We start from the raw sequence: 19,425 nt of genomic DNA on the forward strand, positions 1-19,425 counted from the left end.
CCAAGTCTAGGCCCAGTTTGAAAGGTATGTGTGTATTTTACACAACAAAGTCAGTCTGTCTTGTAGATCTGGGGATTGAATGCAGGACCTTGAACTTGCTAGACAAGTGCTCTACCACCCAGCTATATCCTCAGCCCTGAAATGAGTTGCTTGTAGCAATTAGGTGGGTCTTTTCTACATTTGGCCAGTTACTATCTTTTTATTGTGAACTTAATGTAAGTGGATTAAGGTTTATTTTGCTAAGAACTTATTCCTGATAACTTCCTACTTTTCTGGTTGTTTTGTATATCCTTTTCTGCCTCTTTATTTGGGTTTCTGGTAGTGATGAGGTTTGATTCTTCATTTGTATATCTGATCTACCAATGACTTTGTGTTTTCATGAAGCTACCTGTTCACTTCCAAATAGACCAACTTCACAACAAAGATCCTCTATAAGTGATAAACTCACTCAAAAACCAAAGAAATTTATTTCCTCAGTTGTGAAGATCACCTTTGATACAGTATTCTTGGTTGGCAGTGTCTATTAGTATATGAATATGTCATCATTTCTGGCCTACAGGGCTTATATTGAGTTTACTGATTTCAAGAGGATTTCCTTACTTGATTCCAGGGTGTTTGTTTTGTTTGTGGCTGCTTTAAAAATTCTGGTCATCAACTTAAAATTTTTATAAAACTTGTCACTGGCTTTTGACAGTTGTGTCCTTTCTTGAGGAGCTCTTGGAGTTGAATATATTTGGACTTCTGAATTTCTTGTATCCACTGACAGGCTGATTTCAAAGATCTATCTTAAAGCTTAGAACATTCTAATCGGTATCATCTGTTGATGCAGTGTGGCTCCTGGAGGCGGGATGATGTGGGCCTGCTGTGCTTGGAACATGATGTATTTATTTTGGGCAGTTGAAGAGAGAAATAACATAGTAGAATGTGAGAAGAAAATAATCTCAAACATTGACCCTGGCAATGTGAGATAATTTGGGTACTATGAAACTTTAGGAATGGCAGTAGAATGTGAGATAAAATTTGGAAAGTAGTTTACATACACCTCACATATTAAGGTCAAGCTAATACCCAAATTGTTGAAGACTCTAGAAGCTGAGCCTAATCCCCACTCTGTACTTACATGAATGGTCTTTATCCATCTGAATGGAGCACCCTTGTGGGTTACACAGGCATAAACAAACTTATACTTGTATCTTTAATTCTAGAGCTGAAGTCTTTGAGACCCCAAACATCTAAACATTGGATTGTGTTCTGAGCTTTACATCAGATTTGGTCAAGAATAGAGTATGTGGGTAGCTGAGGGAAATGGAATAGGCATCAGGAGGAGCCTGGGAGATGCATCAGGCTATTATGTAGGTCTGACTAACATGAAGTCAAAGTGAAGAAGTATGGTGGATCCTGCGGGATCTGCATACATTTAATCTTGATCCTACAGTGGATCCTACAATGGGAAAGTACTCCAATTATGATCAAAATAATGTGCTCCTATTACAAAGATTGCTGAGTTAACAAGACCTGTGAAAAGAAAATGCAAGAACTCACTGACTCCATCAAAAGACAAAACTTGAGAATCATGGGCATCGAAGAAGGAGAAGAGGTGCAAGCAAAGGGATTGCGTAATATACTCAACAAAATAACAGAAAATTTCCCAAATCTAGAGAAAGATATTCCCATACAGATGCAAGAGACCTCCAGGACACCAAACAGACCAGATCAAAATAGAACTACCCCATGACATATCATCATTAAAACAAGTATGGAAACTAGGGAAAGAATATTGAAGGCTGTAAGAGAAAAAACAAATAACATACAAAGGTAAACCCATCAAAATCACAGCAGACTTCTCAACAGAAACATTAAAAGCAAGAAGAGCGTGGGGTGAGATCTTCCGGGCACTGAATGAAAATAACTTCAACCCCAGGATACTTTACCCAGCAAAACTATCATTCAAAATAGATGGAGCAATAAAAGTCTTCCATAATAAGCAGAAACTAAAACAATATGTGACCACAAAGCCACCACTACAAAAGATTCTTCAAGGGATTCTGCACACAGAAAGTGAAACGCAACATAACCATGAAAAGACAGGCAGCACCAAACTACAGGAAAAGAAAAAGCAAGAAAGTAGAGAGTAACCTCAACTTAGGTACACACAATCAAACCTTCAAACAACTAAGACAACTAAATGACAGGAATCACCACATACCTATCAGTACTAACGCTTAATGTTAATGGACTTAATTCACCCATCAAAAGGCACCACTTGACGAAATGGATTAAAAAGGAAGATCCAACAATTTGTTGCTTACAGAAGACCCATCTCACTGACAGAAATAAGTATAGGCTTAGTAGGAAAGGCTGGAAGAAGATTTACCAAGCCAATGGCCCCTGAAAACAGGCAGGAGTAGCAACACTTATCTCTGACAAGTAGACTTCAAACCTACATTGATCAAATGAGATAAAGAAGGACATTCCATACTAATAAAAGGGGAAATAGACCAAAAAGGAGTAATTATCAACCAATATGCACCCACTGTCAACGCACCCAATTTCATCAAACATACCCTGAAAGACCTAAAAGCATATATAAAGGCCAACACAGTGGTTGTGGGAGACTTTAACACCCCATTATCATCAATAGATAGGTCATCCAAACAAAACATCAATAAAGAAATCCACGATCTAAAACATACAATAGATCAAATGGACCTACTTGATGTCTACAGAACATTTCATCCAACTTCTACACAATATACATTCTTCTCAGCAGCCCATGGAACCTTCTCCAAAATAGATCATATCCTAGGGTACAAAGCAAGCCTCAGCAAATATAAGAAAATAAAAATTATACCATGCATTCTATCTGATCACAGTGCAATAAAACTAGAACTCAACAACAAAAGTAAAGACAAAAAACATGCAAACAGCTGGAAACTAAATAACTCATTACTTAATGAACAATGGGTCATTGATGAAATAAAAGAGGAAATTAAAAAGTTGCAGGAAGTCAATGAAACTGAAAACACAACCTACCAGAATCTATGGGACAGAGCAAAAGCGGTCATGAGAGGAAAGTTTATAGCCATGAGTGCATACATTAAAATGACTGAAAGATCCCAAATCAATGACCTAATGATATCTCTCAAACTCCTAGAAAAACAAGAACAAGCAAATCCCAAAACAAATAAGAGAGAAATAATAAAAATAAGAGCTGAAGTCAATGAAATAGAAACCAAAAAAAACCATACAAAGAATTAATGAAACAAAAAGTTGGTCCTTTGAAAAAATAAACAAGATCGACAGACCCCTGGCAAACCTGACTAAAATGAGGAGAGAAAAAAACCAAATTAGTAGAATCAGGAATGCAAAAGGGGAGATAACAACAAACACCATGGAAGTCCAGGAAATCATCAGAGACTACTTCGAGAACCTATATTCAAATAAATTTGAAAATCTAAAAGAACTGGACAGATTTCTAGATACATATGATCATCCAAAACTGAACCAAGAGGAAATTAATCACCTGAATAGACCTATAACACAAAATGAAATTGAAGCAGCAATCAAGAGTCTCCCCAAAAAGAAAAGTCCAGGACCTGATGGATTCTCTGCTGAATTCTATCAGACCTTTAAAGAAGAACTGATACCAACCCTCCTTAAACTGTTCCATGAAATAGAAAGGGAAGGAAAACTGCCAAACACATTTTATGAAGCCAGTATTACACTTATCCCAGAACCAGGCAAAGACACCTCCAAAAAGGAGAACTATAGGCCAATCTCCTTAATGAACATTGATGCAAAAATCCTCAACAAAATAATGGCAAACCGAATTCAGCAACACATCAAAAAGATTATTCACCACGACCAAGTAGGCTTCATCCCAGGGATGCAGGGGTGGTTCAACATACGAAAATCAATAAACGTAATAAACCACATTAACAGAAGCAAAGACAAAAACCACTTGATCATCTCAATAGATGCAGAAAAAGCCTTTGATAAGATCCAACACCATTTCATGATAAAAGCTCTAAGAAAACTAGGAATAGAAGGAAAGTACCTCAACATTATAAAAGCTATATATGACAAACCTACAGCCAGCATTATACTTAATGGAGAAAAACTGAAACCATTCCCTCTAAAATCAGGAACCAGACAAGGATGCCCACTATCCCCACTCCTATTCAACATACTACTGGAATACCTAACCAGAGCAATTACGCAAGGAGAAGGAATAAAAGGAATACAAATAGGTCAAGAAACTGTCAAAATATCCCTATTTGCAGATGACATGATCCTAAACCTTAAAGACCCAAAAAACCCTACTCAGAAGATTCTAGACAACATCAATAGCTACAGTAAGGTAGTGGGATATAAAATCAACATAGAAAAATTATTAGCATTTCTATACACTAATATTGAAGAAACTGAAAAGAACATATGGACACAATTCCATTCACAATAGCCTCAAAAAAAATCAAATACCTAGGTGTAAACCTTACAAAAGATGTGAATGACCTCTACAAGTAAAAGTATAAACTTCTGAAGAAAGAGATTGAGGAAGACTATAGAAAGTGGAGAGATCTCCCATGCTCATGGATTGGTAGAATCAACATAGTAAAAATGTCGATACTCCCAAAAGTAATCTACATGTTTAATGCAATTCCCATCAAAATTCCAATGACATTCATCAAAGAAATTAAAAAATCTGTGAAATTTATATGGAAACACAAGAGGCCACGAATAGCCAAGGCAATGCTCAGTCAAAAGAATAACGCTGGAGGTATCATGGTACCCAACTTCAAACTATATTACAAAGCAGTAACAATTAAAACAGCATGGTACTGGCACAAAAACAGGTATGAAGACCAGTGAAACAGCATAGAGGACCCAGATATGAAGCCACACAACTATAACCAACTTGTCTTTGACAAAGGAGCTAAAAATATACGATGGAGAAATAGCAGCCTCTTCAACAAAAACTGCTGGGAAAACTGGTTAGCAGTCTGCAAAAAACTGAAACGATCCATGTATATCACCCTATACCAAGATTAACTCAAAATGGATCAAGGATCTTAATATGAGACCCCAAACTCTAAAGTTGATACAGGAAAGAGTAGGAAATACTCTGCAGTTAGTAGGTATAGGTAAGAACTTTCTCAATGGAATCCCAGCAGCACAGCAACTAAGAGATAGCATAGATAAATGGGACTTCATAAAACTAAAAGGCTTCTGCTCAACAAAAGAAATGGTCTCTAAACTGAAGAGAACACCCACAGAGTGGGAGAAAATATTTGCCAGCTACACATCAAAGGACTGATAACCAGAATATATAGAGAACTTAAAAAACTAAATTCTCCCAAAACTAATGAACCAATAAAGAAATGGGCACGTGAACTAAACAGAACTTTCTCAAAAGAAGAAATTCAAATGGCCAGAAAACACATGAAAAAATGCTCACTATCTCTAGCAATAAAGGAAATGCAAATTAAAACCACATTAAGATTCCACCTCACCCCTGTTAGAATAGCCATGATTAGCAATACCACCACCAACAGGTGTTGGCGAGGATGCGGGAAAAAGGAACCCTCTTACACTGTTGGTGGGAATGTAAACTAGTACAACCACTCTGGAAAAAAATTTGGAGGCTACTTAAAAAGCTAGACATAGATCTACCATTTGATCCAGCAATACCACTCTTGGGGATATACCCAAAAGACTGTGACACAGGTTACTCCAGAGACACCTGCACACCCATGTTTATTGTAGCACTATTCACAATAGCCAAGTTATGGAAACAGCCAAGATGCCCCACTACTGATGAATGGATCAAGAAAATGTGGTATTTATACACAATGGAATTTTATGCAGTCATGAAGAAGAGTGAAATGTTATCATTCGCTGGTAAATGGATGGAATTGGAGAACATCATTCTGAGTGAGGTTAGCCTGGCCCAAAAGACGAAAAGTCGTATGTTCTCCCTCATATGTGGACATTAAATCAAGGGCAAACACAACAAGGGGATTGGACTTTGGGCACATGATAAAAGCGAGAGCACACGAGGGAGGGGTGAGGATAGGTAAGACACCTAAAAAATTAGGTAGCATTTGTTGCCTTTAACGTAGAGAAACTAAAGCAGATACCTTAAAAGCAACTGAGGCCAATAGGAAAAGGGGAACAGGTACTAGAGAAAAGGTTAGATCAAAAAGAATTAACCTAGAAGGTAACACACATGCACAGGAAATTAATGCGAGTCAATCCCTGTATAGCTCTCCTTATCTCAACTAGCAAAAACCCTTGTTCCTTCCTAAAATTGCTTATGCTCTCTTCAACAAAATTAGAAATAAGGGCAAAATAGTTTCTGCCGGGTATCGAGGGGGTGGGAGGGAGAGGGAGGGGTCGGAGTTGGTGGTAAGGGAGGGGGTGGGGGCAGGCGGGAGAAATGACCCAAGCATTGTATGAATAATAAAACAATTAAAACTGAAAAAAATTGCTGAGTTAACCAATGGATCATTCATTTTGATGAAATACAGAACTACTATCATGGACTATCTCATTCTTATAGGAGGCTCCTTGCTTCTATATGGGTCCCACTTTCAGGGACCCAGCCTACACTTTTTGTGATCTCAATACATAGGTAACATGCTTTGGGTAAAATTTGATGCTTGTTCATGGAGCATGGCTATAGCCCCAGAGTAGAAATAGGTGGGGCTAAGCAGAAAAGACAATCCTACATAAATATACAAATACTTATCTATCCCTATGAACATGAACTACTGGCATGGAAGTGACTTATAATGAACTTGATCTCAAGTGGCAAGTTAGTCTCATTACCATCTAGTGCTACTTTGTCAGAGCTTTTGTTGAACAGGGTGCTCAGAGACAGCAATAACTAGGCTTTCCTTAGAAGCAGTCCATGGTATTAGGTACATAAGTGCCTTCCATGTCTACACCATGGTCACTGTATTCATTTGGTGATACTTCACATCAGAAAATTTTCTGGTTGCCTATCAGAGCCATCTTGTCTGTCTAGTTCCATTTCTTTCTTGGTAAGTGTTCATCGTGCAGCCTAACATGTAAGCAGAATCTGTTTTAGACACTCATGAGTCCTTTCCAAGACCTCCAAGACCAATATCTCAGTCTTTTTAATCCAAGCTACTGATCAGATCGCCAGACAAGTAGCTATTACATAGGGGTCAATACATCCTCTCAACTTGAGCCACCTCTTCAGTCACTAAACCTGTTTTCTGGTGAAATATTGGAACTGTCCATCAATTACTGTCCCCAACATAGAGGGCCTAAGAACCCTATTTTTATTGCTGCCACAAAATAGACACAATGCTTTGAAGTTGAAAGTAGTGTTTACATTGTGCATTTGGGAAACTTCTTTCCTAATGATGTACCTGCTTTGGTTTCTGGGCCCTTCTGAGAAATCGGGAGATGTTTCATTTAACAATGAAGTTTTTTGAGGTAAAATTGCAAATATTCAAAGGTAAAAGCTAATAGAAGGCAAGAGGGCCCTTGGATAGTGCAAGTTGTTGTCAGTAACATCTGGCTAGTTGTCAGGTGCAGGGGCACAGCCTCAACATAGATTAGTGTTGAGAAAGAATTATAGAGAATAGTTGACAAATGTGTACACAACCTCTACAGTTTTTTGGCAGTACTGGGCCTTGCTAGGCAAGAGCTCTACTACTTGAGCCATGCCCCAACCCACCACTACTCTTAAATCTGCTACATGCATATAATTGACATTGAATCCCTTATGGTTTCATGATTTGCCTTTGGGTTTTATCCTAAAAGAAGAGTTCTTGAAAGTTCTTGGGGGGTTATTTGCTCTCTGAGGCCCAATGGAGACCTTCTAGAAGATAGTGATGCAATAATTTCTAGAGCTGAAGAAGAATCAATATTAGCTGTATTTTCTTTCCAAACTAGATCCCTCCTCATCAGTGCTTAAAGTCTTAATCTGTCTGGTCTGTTTATACAGGGGCCCATGCCATTTTCCTATTCGAATTTTAAGCTCTCAGTTAGGGGTTCAGCATTATTTTAGTAAGTCAGTGAATCCTCTGTAGGAATGTAATGAATGGTTCTGGAGACTTTTCTACTTCTGTGCTACTGGATACTTTTGTCTATGGCCTCAGCTTAATTCTATAACAGCAGACTAGACCAGTGTATTTCCCTAAAGAACAAAATGGGTTATGTGTGTGTCATTGTCATAGGATGGATGGGTTTGCCAGGAAGCAGATTCTCTGTAGGTAAGGTTCAGGAATTGATCAGGGAGATGCCATACCTGTGAAAGGAAAAACAGAAGAGAAATTGGGTAGAGGGAGATGCTGATCTGCAATGTAATCCCCTCATCATCCTCAACCAGCTCCACGGGGACATCTGGAAGTTCAAAAGGGTATCTCACCTTCAGAAGGGATGAAAAATCTGGGCTTTTGTTCTCTAGTGGTAGCAGTCATTGAATGGCAGCCATCCAGGAAGGATGTGACTTGGGTGAGGGCCTCTCTTTAGCTGAGTCAGATCCTCAAGCTGTTGATTGGTTGACTCTGCTCAGAGCATTCCCAGACAAGTATACATACACTTGTCTGTGTGTGTGTTTAATCCTGGAAGTTAAATCCTTTCATTCCTGAAATTGGAAATGTGTGCTGCATCTGGCATAAAGCACATCCATGAAAAAGTTAAGGCACAAAAAAGAAAACCAAAATGAATTGCAACAGCTAACATGGAAAAACCTCACAAGCTGTTAATTAGGTTTATCTCTGCCTGCAGAGGTCAGAAGGAAGTTTCAGAGCAGACTGAAACTCGGTTAAGCTTGGTGCTTTGAACATGAAGATGTAGTGAGCCCCTCCTTCCAGAATTCCTGTACATCCTCATGTAAGAGCTTTAGAATTTAGGTCAGACAGCAGGATGAGAATAGGGCAGGAAAAGTCCCATACTATGTCATGAGAGCAGTGACCTTCTTGGTAGGATCCCACTTTGTACTTCATTTTCTGACCTCTATCCATGGGTGAGAAGGTTTTTGTAAGTAGGTCTAAGTCTTGAAGGATCTGAATCCCCTTGGCATCTCTGAATTTATCGTGACATTCTCAGTCTTTTCATATCCAACAATGGGGGGACATCAGCTCCAGGTTGCTTAAAATCAGAAGGCTTGTGTGACTCATGGTCATGGTCATCTGAACTTGTAGAACTTGGTGGACAAGCATGTGCAGAAGTAATGGGTTTGGGGATCTCCTAACTGCGTGGGCTGGTAGGATGGTCGTTATAATGAACTTTTCTGTGTGTGTTGGTACTGCTGCTTCCATTGGACTTCATGCTTCTTAAATCGTGGATTTACTGACTCATTAAGGTGCTGAGGGAGAGCATCAGATACAGTTTTGCATGCCATTCCAGTTTGGGCATGTGTTAAGGGATATTCTCTATTGTGAGTTCTGGACTATATCTTAGGCAGCACAGGCAAGGTGCTGTGGCTTTTCTGACACGGATGCCCTTTGATGTGTAAGTTATTCAATTGACGATGTGCTCTGGAGCCCCTGAGTTGTCAGGGTGTTGCTATTAATGGACCCTCTACTTCTATGCCTGATTAGACATAGGCATTCCTGAGCATGTCCCCCTTCCTGTCTGTATAAGGGGGGGTAGAATTGGACAAGCCTGAAAATGAAGTCCAGGAACAGACATGCTGGGACTGAGTTCAGTGTTTTGGACAGTAAAGGACAGCACTCAGTTATATTGCAGAAATCTACATTCCTTGAAAACTTGGTCACTTGGAACCTCAGCTGTCCAGCTTCTGAGAGGACTGTTAGGACTTCAGTGAAGGAACAGATGCTAAAGGGCTTGCACTGAGCAAAAGGCCAGAGAGAAATAAAGATCACCTCTTAGGTCAGTGCCATCCATGTTGGTGAGTAGATACAGTCCTGTCAGATGTCATATGTTCCAAAGTACCTCTGCAGAATGAAAACCATGCTCAAATTTCCCTCACACATGAGCCTTGGACTTCAGCCTCATCTTATTCCCTATTGTGAGGAAGGAAAGTAGAGAAAACTAAACAATGTGAGCCTGAGTTGTATACCTAGTTTGAAGAGAATATAGGCAAAGGCAACTCATCAAAAACCCCTTGAGCTTGCATTCTGTTGTATTTGCTGGCATGACCCACAGTGTCATCTAACTTCCAACTGGTCTAGTGTTTTGGGTATAAAAATGTTGTCTCTTATATCAAACACAAATATTGTCATGTCAGATAGCAAAGGTTATCACAAGTGAAGTTATTGGTTTATGACAAACATGGGAGATGAGAATAAGGACAGCACTAAGGACTTTTGGAAGTCTTCCAGATACCTGGGGGCTAGAAAGTGAAACTCCCCATCTATTTCATTCAAACTGAAATAAAAAAACAGATCAATGAAACATGCAAATCCTTGTCATGAGTTAAGTGAGGCATAATGGATGGTAACTGGAGTTTGAGCTCCAAGGTGGACCATGAGTACTCAAGGGGAAGTACAGAGAGAATCTTACTTCAGGAGGAAACACGGAAATGGGAAGGGAGGTTGGAGGCTAGAAGGAAGTTAAAGTGTGTGAAAAATTCAGTGTGCCCCAGGGTCCTTGGATCCACACAGGAGCACTACACCTACTTAGGTGTGAGTGGCACTGTGATTTTTAGGTCACTGGCAGAGTATCTACCCAACATTATCAAATTGCTGAGCAGGGATGAGATAGGGGAGGATGGAAAAAGCACTGGCAACCAGGAAGATTTTCCAGGATGAGACAAACCTGCTTCGACATGTATGCATTAGCTCTTCCTGCTTCTGGCACTATGTGGTCCTCCCTTCGTAGATTATCAGATTCTGGTGGGTGGTCTGAATGTTATTTTTGGTTCACATAGATCAGGATGGAAAAGCACAGAAGTAGATCCATAAATAAATTCATCTTGTGTCCAGGAGACACAGGAAGGACTTTGAAATTGCAGCATTTTTGTGGTTCTGGAGTGTCCGTATCCTCCATATGGACCTCCCAGTAACAGGATGTTTTAAGGCAACTGATTCTTTGAAAGAAATACCTGGGCCTCAGGTGCTTCCCTGTGAAGACACCTGAAATAAAAATTGAGGGGATAGAGGGAAATTGTTACAAATTGTTAGAAGCTATTTGCTTCTTGGATGGCCTTGGTATGGCTCATGAGCAATTTCATGGCTAAAGTAATCGAAGAACAAAGAATAGGTAGACAGTTGGGCTTTCCTAATGTCCATTTTAGTGCTATCTTTGCTATGTGATTATCTTTGCAATGGTGCATCTCATGGTTTGTGTACTCACCTTTGTGACTTATTCCAACAAAGCTACTTTCAAAGAAGTCACCTGGCATTGCCTGCTCACATTTCTCCAGATCCAATGGGGGTCTAGAGGTTGTGAAGTGGGCATTCATGGGGTTTGAAATTTCAAAAAATACTGAATGCGCTTAATGAAGGGGCGATACTCCTCAGGTTGAGAACATGTCGTCTTTGCTATCCATTTGTGCAGGGGAAATGTGCCATTTTCTTAGAGGCATTTTTAAGCCCCAGGAAAGATGTACATGGAAGGAACAGTTAATGAGTTCTTCCCTCTAGAAACAGATTTTACATTGGAGATTAGATACTACTGGAGGCTTTTGTGTTTTCTAGGCTGCTGTGATTGAAGATGGGAGAATTGCATGTGTCTGTGATGGGTAGGGTGGACTTTCCAGGGAGCAGATCATTAGGTGGAGGTTAATGTCTAGAGGACTGAATGTTGTGTTGAGACTAACACTTGTGGAGTAAGAAAGTATCAGAATTGGGCTGAAGTAGATGAGCTGTGCAGTGCTTGGCACAGATGCCCAGACCAACCTTGTAGAATGTCTGAAGGTGACATTCTTACAGAGATGTCCTGACAGGGTTGATATTGGGACATATCAAAAGTCCTGATAGGCTTTTCATATGTCCAGGATAAGTCATAAAATGCTAGCCACCTAGGAGTTGGCATGATCTTGGGTGAAAGGCTCATTTCAACTGAACTAAGCCCTGAAGAGGCTGACAGCTGAGACCTGTGTATTCCCTGTAGCTGTGAGAAAAGCCAGTTAATTCCTGATAACATCTACCATGTGCAAAATGAGTTAAAGCAAAAAAAATGAAGATGTACACATCATGGATAAACCTCAGAAACATTATCACAATGTTCCTTTGTGGTACCTTGAAGTCAGGAATAATTACTACAGCAGAGTATTTTACTCTCTGGTGCCTTTACTAGATGAGTAGACAGTGTGAGACCTACCTCAGAAGTGCTAGAATTCTACCAGATCACTCTAAGAGCTGCAAAGACTTGCCTAAGAGTAAGAAGTAGCCAGGGAGCCCGTGCTATAGCAGCCATGGTCTGAGGGATACATTCTGCTGTCTTACCTGGGTTGTGATGGATGCTAGGTAGACACAGATGAGAATGAGTCCTTCCCGTTTCTTGTATCCATATTTTCCTGGCATTGAGTCCTCGTAGTGTTACTGGTGGGTGGTCTTGGGAAGACCCTGTTTGAGAAGATCTCAGGTCCTTGGTATCCTGAACAAAGAATTGGACAGAGACAGAAATTACAAAGCAGCAGCAAAGTTTCATTGAAAGTGAAAGCAGAAGTTACACTCCAGGAGAGGATGGTGGAGTGGGCTTAGTGAGGTCCTTCAAGAGTCCTGATGCCTTGGTTCAAGTGGGAATTCATACCACTATTAGGGGTAAACATGGAGGAGGGGCGATGTGGTACTTAGGGTGGCTTTTGGCTATTAACTGACGGGGTACTGTACATGTGATTTCACTGTCACAAGTGTATGTCCTGTTTTCTATATTCACTATGCTGAAATTCAGGGATCTGGGGCAATAGGTTTCTTTGGGGCAAGATTTTTCCCTAGTGTGTGGTAAGTCCTCGGTTTGGGTAAGTCCCTTGTGGTCGATCATTCTGCTCACTCAGAATGCTGCTGTTACTCGTTACTGCAGCTTTTACTGCAAAAAGGGCATCTTGGGGTACTCTTGGGTAGAGATCAGCCACCTGTTCCCTGTGAGGAGGGTACCTGTAACTCATGACCTGGTTTGGGTATTTCCCCTGAATCTCCTGCCCCAAATTCCTGAGACAAACCCAAAAAATCCTTTCTAGGGCTGCTGAGAGAGATGATCTCTGCTTCTGTATCTGCTTCAAGGCTGGTAAGGGGCTGCAGACTCTACCTATCAGGGAATTCATCTCTCTCTTCCCTGGGGACTTGCACTTGGTCACTTGCTGGTCCAGTTGTCTGAATCTTGCTCCAGTAAGATCAAGGTTGCTCATGGGGAAGTTTGTAATTCGCACAGGGTGGTAGACTTGCTGCATCAGCACTTGGACTTTAATGGCCTCAATCCTAGAAAAAACACAAGAAATTCAAAACACATGGACCAATGCAGAGTCCTAATGAAATTAAAGCCAAAGGGCCTAGAAATGGAAAAGCCAGATGAAAATGCTATTTCTTAATGAAGACAGGAGGTTAGACTGACAACTACACCTACATCTGCCTGTTTACTTACCTTCTTAATAAGCCCTGATGTTTTACTTGAAGTGAGATGATCCTTATCAAGAATGCCCCAGAAGTAGGAGTCCAAGGTAAGGGGTCCATTTGCATAGTGGAAGAGAAGAGAAAGAAGTAGGCATCTAATAGTTTTGCTTATCTCTTAAGCTGAAGTTTTTGACCCTCCTTAGCTTGCAGGAGTCTTCAGGCTGTACTTGGCCAAAAGAGGGTTCCCCTGTCACATGCTTTACCCTGGAAAGATTAATCCAACTACCCATTCCTTGCACTCTAGTGGCCATGGGGTGGACAGTATCACTGGACAGAGGCCTTTCCGTTTGGGCTGGAGTTGGTCAGCTGGGGTTTCTTCCTTCCAGGACTTGATCCAACACCTGTTCTCCTGGTCCAGTTCTGAGTTCCCATGCTCTTTTTGGGGCAAGAAGAAACTTATTTCCCAACTCCAAGATTATTTGTTGACATATTCATAGATAATATATATATATATATATATATAATATATATATTTTATATATATATATTAGGGGAGTGTCAGTCTCAGGATCCATCATCAAATCATTAGAGAGGAATGGTCTCTCATAGAGCATTTCCTTACTACCTTACCAGAGGATTGGAGTCTCCAAGCTGAATATAACTGATTTAATTTCCAAGGTGTAAATGGCCCCTGGGAGGATCTGTGAAACAAAAGCTGGCCCATAATTCCTCTTGAGGGTCTTTGGTAGGTCAAATCCAGGGATAATGTTTTAGAAGGGCCTTTGCCATCTTGGAGTCACTGTATGTCTCGGGAAATCATCAATACATCCTGTAAAAGCATCTGATCCAGCAGAACCCGGCATTCCTGAAAATTAACAGAGTTCATGCTGAGATAATGGCACTCCTAGGCTACAGTTCAGCTTCTTCGGATTGTCACATCTCTTACCTGAGGATGTCTTGTGGATTTGAGGGCATCCCAGTAGTGGTGACCATAACATTGGTCTGCCTCTTCTTTACTCTGTCCCTTCCTTTCCTCTTCCAAGTTAGCATTGGTATAGATGAGAAAAATGGCATTCAACAGCTATGGCTTCTTTGAGGTCCTAATTGTGGTTTCTGAAGCTTCCAACTGATATCTGGGGTGGATTGGGTAAATATTGTCCCAAAAGGGCTGCTCTTCCTCTGAGGGAGTGATCAATATTGGTATATTTTCTAAAAGCTTCCTCCAACTTGTCATAAAATGAGATCCAGTGGTTTTTTTTCTTGAATAATTCCTCTAACCTTATAACAAATTCAGCAACTCCAGATTTCATGCCTCTGAGTATTGCCACCATGTTAGCACTCCTCTACATTCCGCCCTCCAGAGTGTTGTAGTCCCAGATAGGTTTATTTTCAGGGACAGTATCAGTCCCTGGTTGGTGGCCCTGAGGATCACTAATAAAAGTATTGTTTGCTTCCCTGCATGCAGCAGTAATTTTTCTGTGAAGGTGCAACAATGGGCTAACAGGATTGAATATCTCTCCAGGACAGAAGGAAGGACAATGTCAGTGTCTGAAACCTATTTGCAAACTTACTTGGATCCTCAGAATTCTTTGTATTTCTGGGTATTACCCATAGAATAGAGCACTTGCTCCAGAATTGGGTCCTCCAGCCCTGCCATATCACAGTGGGAACAAAGCTGAGAGACCTGAGTAATGTGCTTCACTTTGAGTATATGGAGGGCTTGTGAGCAGGTTGAAGAGGGAGGATCATGGTAAGGAGGTGGTAGGAAGTGAGACAGGTGACACTGTCTGTAGCAGGAGAACACCAAGGACCTCCACATCCTCACCATTTGTTTCCCCACTTGGGGCCTAGGGGGATCCCCTACAAAGGGAAGGGTGTTCATATAAAGATGTAAAGTCTTACACTTTCAGCACCTTAAACACTTTTCCTTGATTCTTATAATACAAATCTAACTATAGGATTCTCACTGCCAGCGTGAGCAGGTCTCTTGACCTGACTGGGAGCAACTGGAGATTGAGAAAAGATGCTAAGACAGACATAGAGAAAAGCTGGGGCTGGGTGGGTCTAGCACTCCTGATGAGAGATGCTGGTGACCCCCTCCACCTCCAAGCATGTATGGGAAAGTGGGGTGAAATGCAGGTCGAGTTTTCGTGGATCTAGTCATGTAGGTGGCAAGAAAAATGCAGCTGTGGTATGTTATTTACTACAGACTATCCCAACTAGGTCAGCATGACCTGTTTTTCTTGCAAGGCAGCCTTGCTCAACCTTGCCTCCCCCTTGGCTGGGTCTGTGCCTATCAGCAAAGAGGCCCTTTGACAGAGCCATGCTCAAGCCAGAGCTACTTCCACTGCCTCAGTCTCCCCTCTTGCAAGGCAGCCTTGCTGAACCTTGTTCATTTTCTTTGTGCCAGGGTCTTGCCTTCTCAGCACAAAGGACCTTTGACATGGCCTTGCTCATGTCAAAGTTTCTTCTCAGTCTATTTAGCTACTGGTCTCCCACTTCTCCTCCCTTTTTATTTAAGTGTTCTCAGTGCAGACTGGTGTTTAGTCCAAGGAGCTGTTTCTGGATTTCTTGGCATCTGCCTGAAAAAATACAAAAGCAGATTAGTAGCAAACTCCTATTCCCATAAAGTACCAGAAGGAATGTTTAAGGATGTTGAATGGATTAAAACCTTGCAGCTCATCTAATAGTTTTTGCCATGGTGGCAGGAGAAATGACCTGGTCATATGCTCTCAGCATTGCCAATATCTGTTGTCTGAGGTGTTACAAATTTAGGGTATCATTGTTTTCCAAGGCTCCCATTACGTGAGCTTTGCTCCGCCAAGGATACTCTGACTCATTGTAAGAAGCAGCAGTGATACAGATATGCTGGAAGCCCACATGACATAGGAGGTCCTGTTTGAATTTTATAGTTTGTAGCTCATCCCCCATAGCAAGGAGAGCCACCTCCAGGGTATTGAAGCAGACATCAATTTTTTCATCTATAGATGCTTGTTGAAGGGTGTATGTGGTAATTTGGGTGAGTGTGTTCACATAGTGGGCATTGTACTGCTCAGTGGCTTGAAGCCCAGGAATTTTAGTTTATCTGTGTAATGGGTGCCATTCCACAAAGAGCACTCCTCCAGGTGGGTGCTGTAGGAAGGCACCATTGTAGTGAGCCTAAGCATACTGGCACCAAAGTGGATTGCCCTGTGAAACTATAGGAACTGAAGGTGGAAGTCATGTGCCTGTTAGAGTGGCCTCCCATCAACTCTGAATCATTGGTGTAAACCGGTATGTTTGGTCCTTACCATGTTGCTGCTTGAAGCAGTAGGGGGTGAGGTATAAAGGACCAGTGTTGTTGAGTTTGGGTCACTGAGCCACCTACCTGTAGGGTGATAATTGCCAACATGGCCAAGAAAAAGGCCCCTGACCATATCACCTGCCATCCATGTCAGGCACTTGATTGGTCTCCAACTGGGTAGATCTGCTGTCCAGGCTGCTCAAGACAAACGGTTCCTAGTCCTCCCCCAGGGTGGTGCTGGCATCACTGGCCTCCATCTCAGGAAACGTTCCTTCTTTCTCCTTTCCTCTAGGGGCTCGAATTGTCTCTCCATCTGTTCTGTCTTGTCCTCTTCCATCAGTTGCAGTTTCTTCATTTGCAGGGTGAGTGGATCCATAAGGCTTCATGACATGAGACAACACCCACACTGGCTGATCAGCACCTTCGGGGAAAGCACAAGCATGCTCTTGCCCCACACTAGCACCAGACTGGGGCCTGCGCATGTGCCCCGTAACACATCTTTCCAAAGAACCTGAGGAAGGTCGCCTTGCTGGGCTCAGCCCAGTGTTTTTCTGCTGGGGTTATTCCCTGATTTGTACAACTTAAACAACTCAGGGTATAGGGCTTTATTTTGCATGGTGGCAGGAGGGAGAGTATCTCCCCCTTCTTGTCTTTCTAATTGTAATTTTAAGGTGCAATGGGCTCATTCTACAATGGCTTGTCCTTGTGGATTATATGGAATGCCAGCAGAATGGAGTATCAGATGACTGGCAAAATGCATGAAAAGCAGCTGATGTGTGCCGCCCAGGCCCATTATCTGTTTTGATTTCGTGAGGTTTACCCATAATAGTAAAAGTAGCCAGGCAGTGGGCTATGACATGTTTGGTGGCTTCACCACTGTGGGCAAAGGCATAAGTGAAACCAGCATAGGTGTCAATGGTGAAATGTGCAAAGCGAAGGCACCCAAAGGATGAGTTACATCCATCTGCCAGATACTCCTTGGCCCGAGGCCACGAGGATTGACCGCCCCCCCCAGTGGAAGGGGAGGTGTTGTGCACAGGTTTGGTAGGTTTTAACCATTTGTTGGGCCTGTTCTCTGATAAGATGGCACTGTTTATGAAGGGCATTTGAGTTTTGATGACAGAGCACATGACTCTGAACAGCCTGTGTGACAGCAGAACCAGAACCATAGGGGTTAAGTTGTCCTAAAAGGCAAGAAGGAGAACCAAATTTGTCCGCATTTCATTGCCCTCAGCAAGAGGACCCTGAAGACCAGACTGGGAGTGTAAGTTTCCCAGGTGCTCAAATGAAGCGACTGTGAGGATATGGGAAGTTGAAAACCCCAAGAAGCAGAGATGTGTGTTTAAGCCCTGGTGGCCACAGGACAAGAAAGCCATTCCTACTGCATGCATGTATAGCAGAGATGGGAGCCTCATAGCAGCTGCCTGCCAGAATGGAAGCATACAGATCTGGGATCGAAACTTGCCTCTTGCTCCTAAGTTCTGCTACAGACAGGCTCACGACCCAGGCACAGACACATCCTGTGTGGCTTTTTCCTGCCACGGTAAGGTCCTTGCCTCTCGTGGAGGTGATGATACGTTGAAGTTATGGGACATCCGACAGTTTAATAAGCCACTCTTTTCAGCCTCGGGTCTTGCCAGTGTGTTCCCGATGACAGATTGCTGTTACAGCCCAGATGATAACCTCATAATCACCGGCACCTCTGTTCAAAGGAGATGTGGCAGGGCAAACTCGTTTTCTTTGACTGCAGGACTTTCCAGAAAGTGTACGAAATAGAAGTTACGGATACCAGTGTTATCCGCTGCCTGTGGCATCCAAAGCTCAACCAGATCATGGTTGGAACTGGAAATGGGTTGGCAAAAGTCTATTACAACCCCAACAAGAGTCAGAGGGGAGCCATGTTGTGTGAAGTTAAAGCCCAGCGAAAAGCGAGACAACTTGGGGTTCTAACCCAAGACTACATCATCACTCCTTGTGCCTTGTCTATGTTCCGTAAGCCCCACCAACGGAGTACAAGGAAACAGCTGGAGAAGGACAGACTGGACCCCCTGAAGTCACACAAGCCTGAGCCTCCTGTAGCAGGCCCAGGTCATGGTGATCGAGTTGGAATCCACGGGGGGACTCTGTTCTCCTGCACTGTGAAGAACATCGCTTTGGACAAGACACGTGACAGTAATCCACGGGAAGCTATTTTGCGTCATGCCAAAGCAACGCAAGACAACCCATATTGGATTTCTCCAGCATATTCCAAGACTCAGCCCAAAACTCTGTTTGCCCAAGTTGAGTTTGAGGAGGAGGAAGCAAAGAATGGGCCAGAAAAGAAAAAAACGTAAAATCTGAGGACTTAATTGAGAGCTGTTTTCATGAAGGAGGAGGGGAGCAATGTTTTGGTGTTTTGCCTGTGAAATAAGATACATTTTCATGAAATTAAAAGTGCTTTCAGGTGAGTGTAGCAAGGATCAACCCATCTTCACCTCCAGGTGCAGTCTACCAGGGTGGGTTTTTATAAGATATAGATGAAGTGGCTACATGATTCTTGAGGCTCATATTAGAATGTTCTTTACTATGACAGAACAGCCTGCCCTCAAGAAGGTCTGGTTCAGAAGCCTATGGTATTAATTAAATGAAGGACGGAGGGAAATCAAT

General features: G+C 42.0%; 1 protein-coding gene and 1 pseudogene across 1 annotated transcript in view; one reads left to right on the forward strand and one right to left on the reverse strand.

Moving 5' to 3' along the window:
• The window catches only part of LOC141410811 (WD repeat-containing protein 70-like), a 155,511-nt gene extending 141,040 nt beyond the window's left edge, over positions 1 to 14,471 (reverse strand). The window contains 3 exon segments of the mRNA XM_074041129.1: positions 8,285 to 8,379; positions 13,195 to 13,364; positions 14,443 to 14,471. Of these exon segments, the coding sequence (XP_073897230.1) occupies positions 8,285 to 8,379; positions 13,195 to 13,364; positions 14,443 to 14,471 (294 nt within the window).
• A 2,984-nt stretch (positions 14,472 to 17,455) lies between these two features.
• On the forward strand, positions 17,456 to 19,112 carry LOC109674263 (WD repeat-containing protein 70 pseudogene; annotated as a pseudogene).
• Positions 19,113 to 19,425: the final 313 nt, after the last annotated feature.

This window comes from Castor canadensis, chromosome 9 (genome assembly GCF_047511655.1).
Source record: "Castor canadensis chromosome 9, mCasCan1.hap1v2, whole genome shotgun sequence".
Lineage (NCBI taxonomy): Eukaryota > Metazoa > Chordata > Mammalia > Rodentia > Castoridae > Castor > Castor canadensis.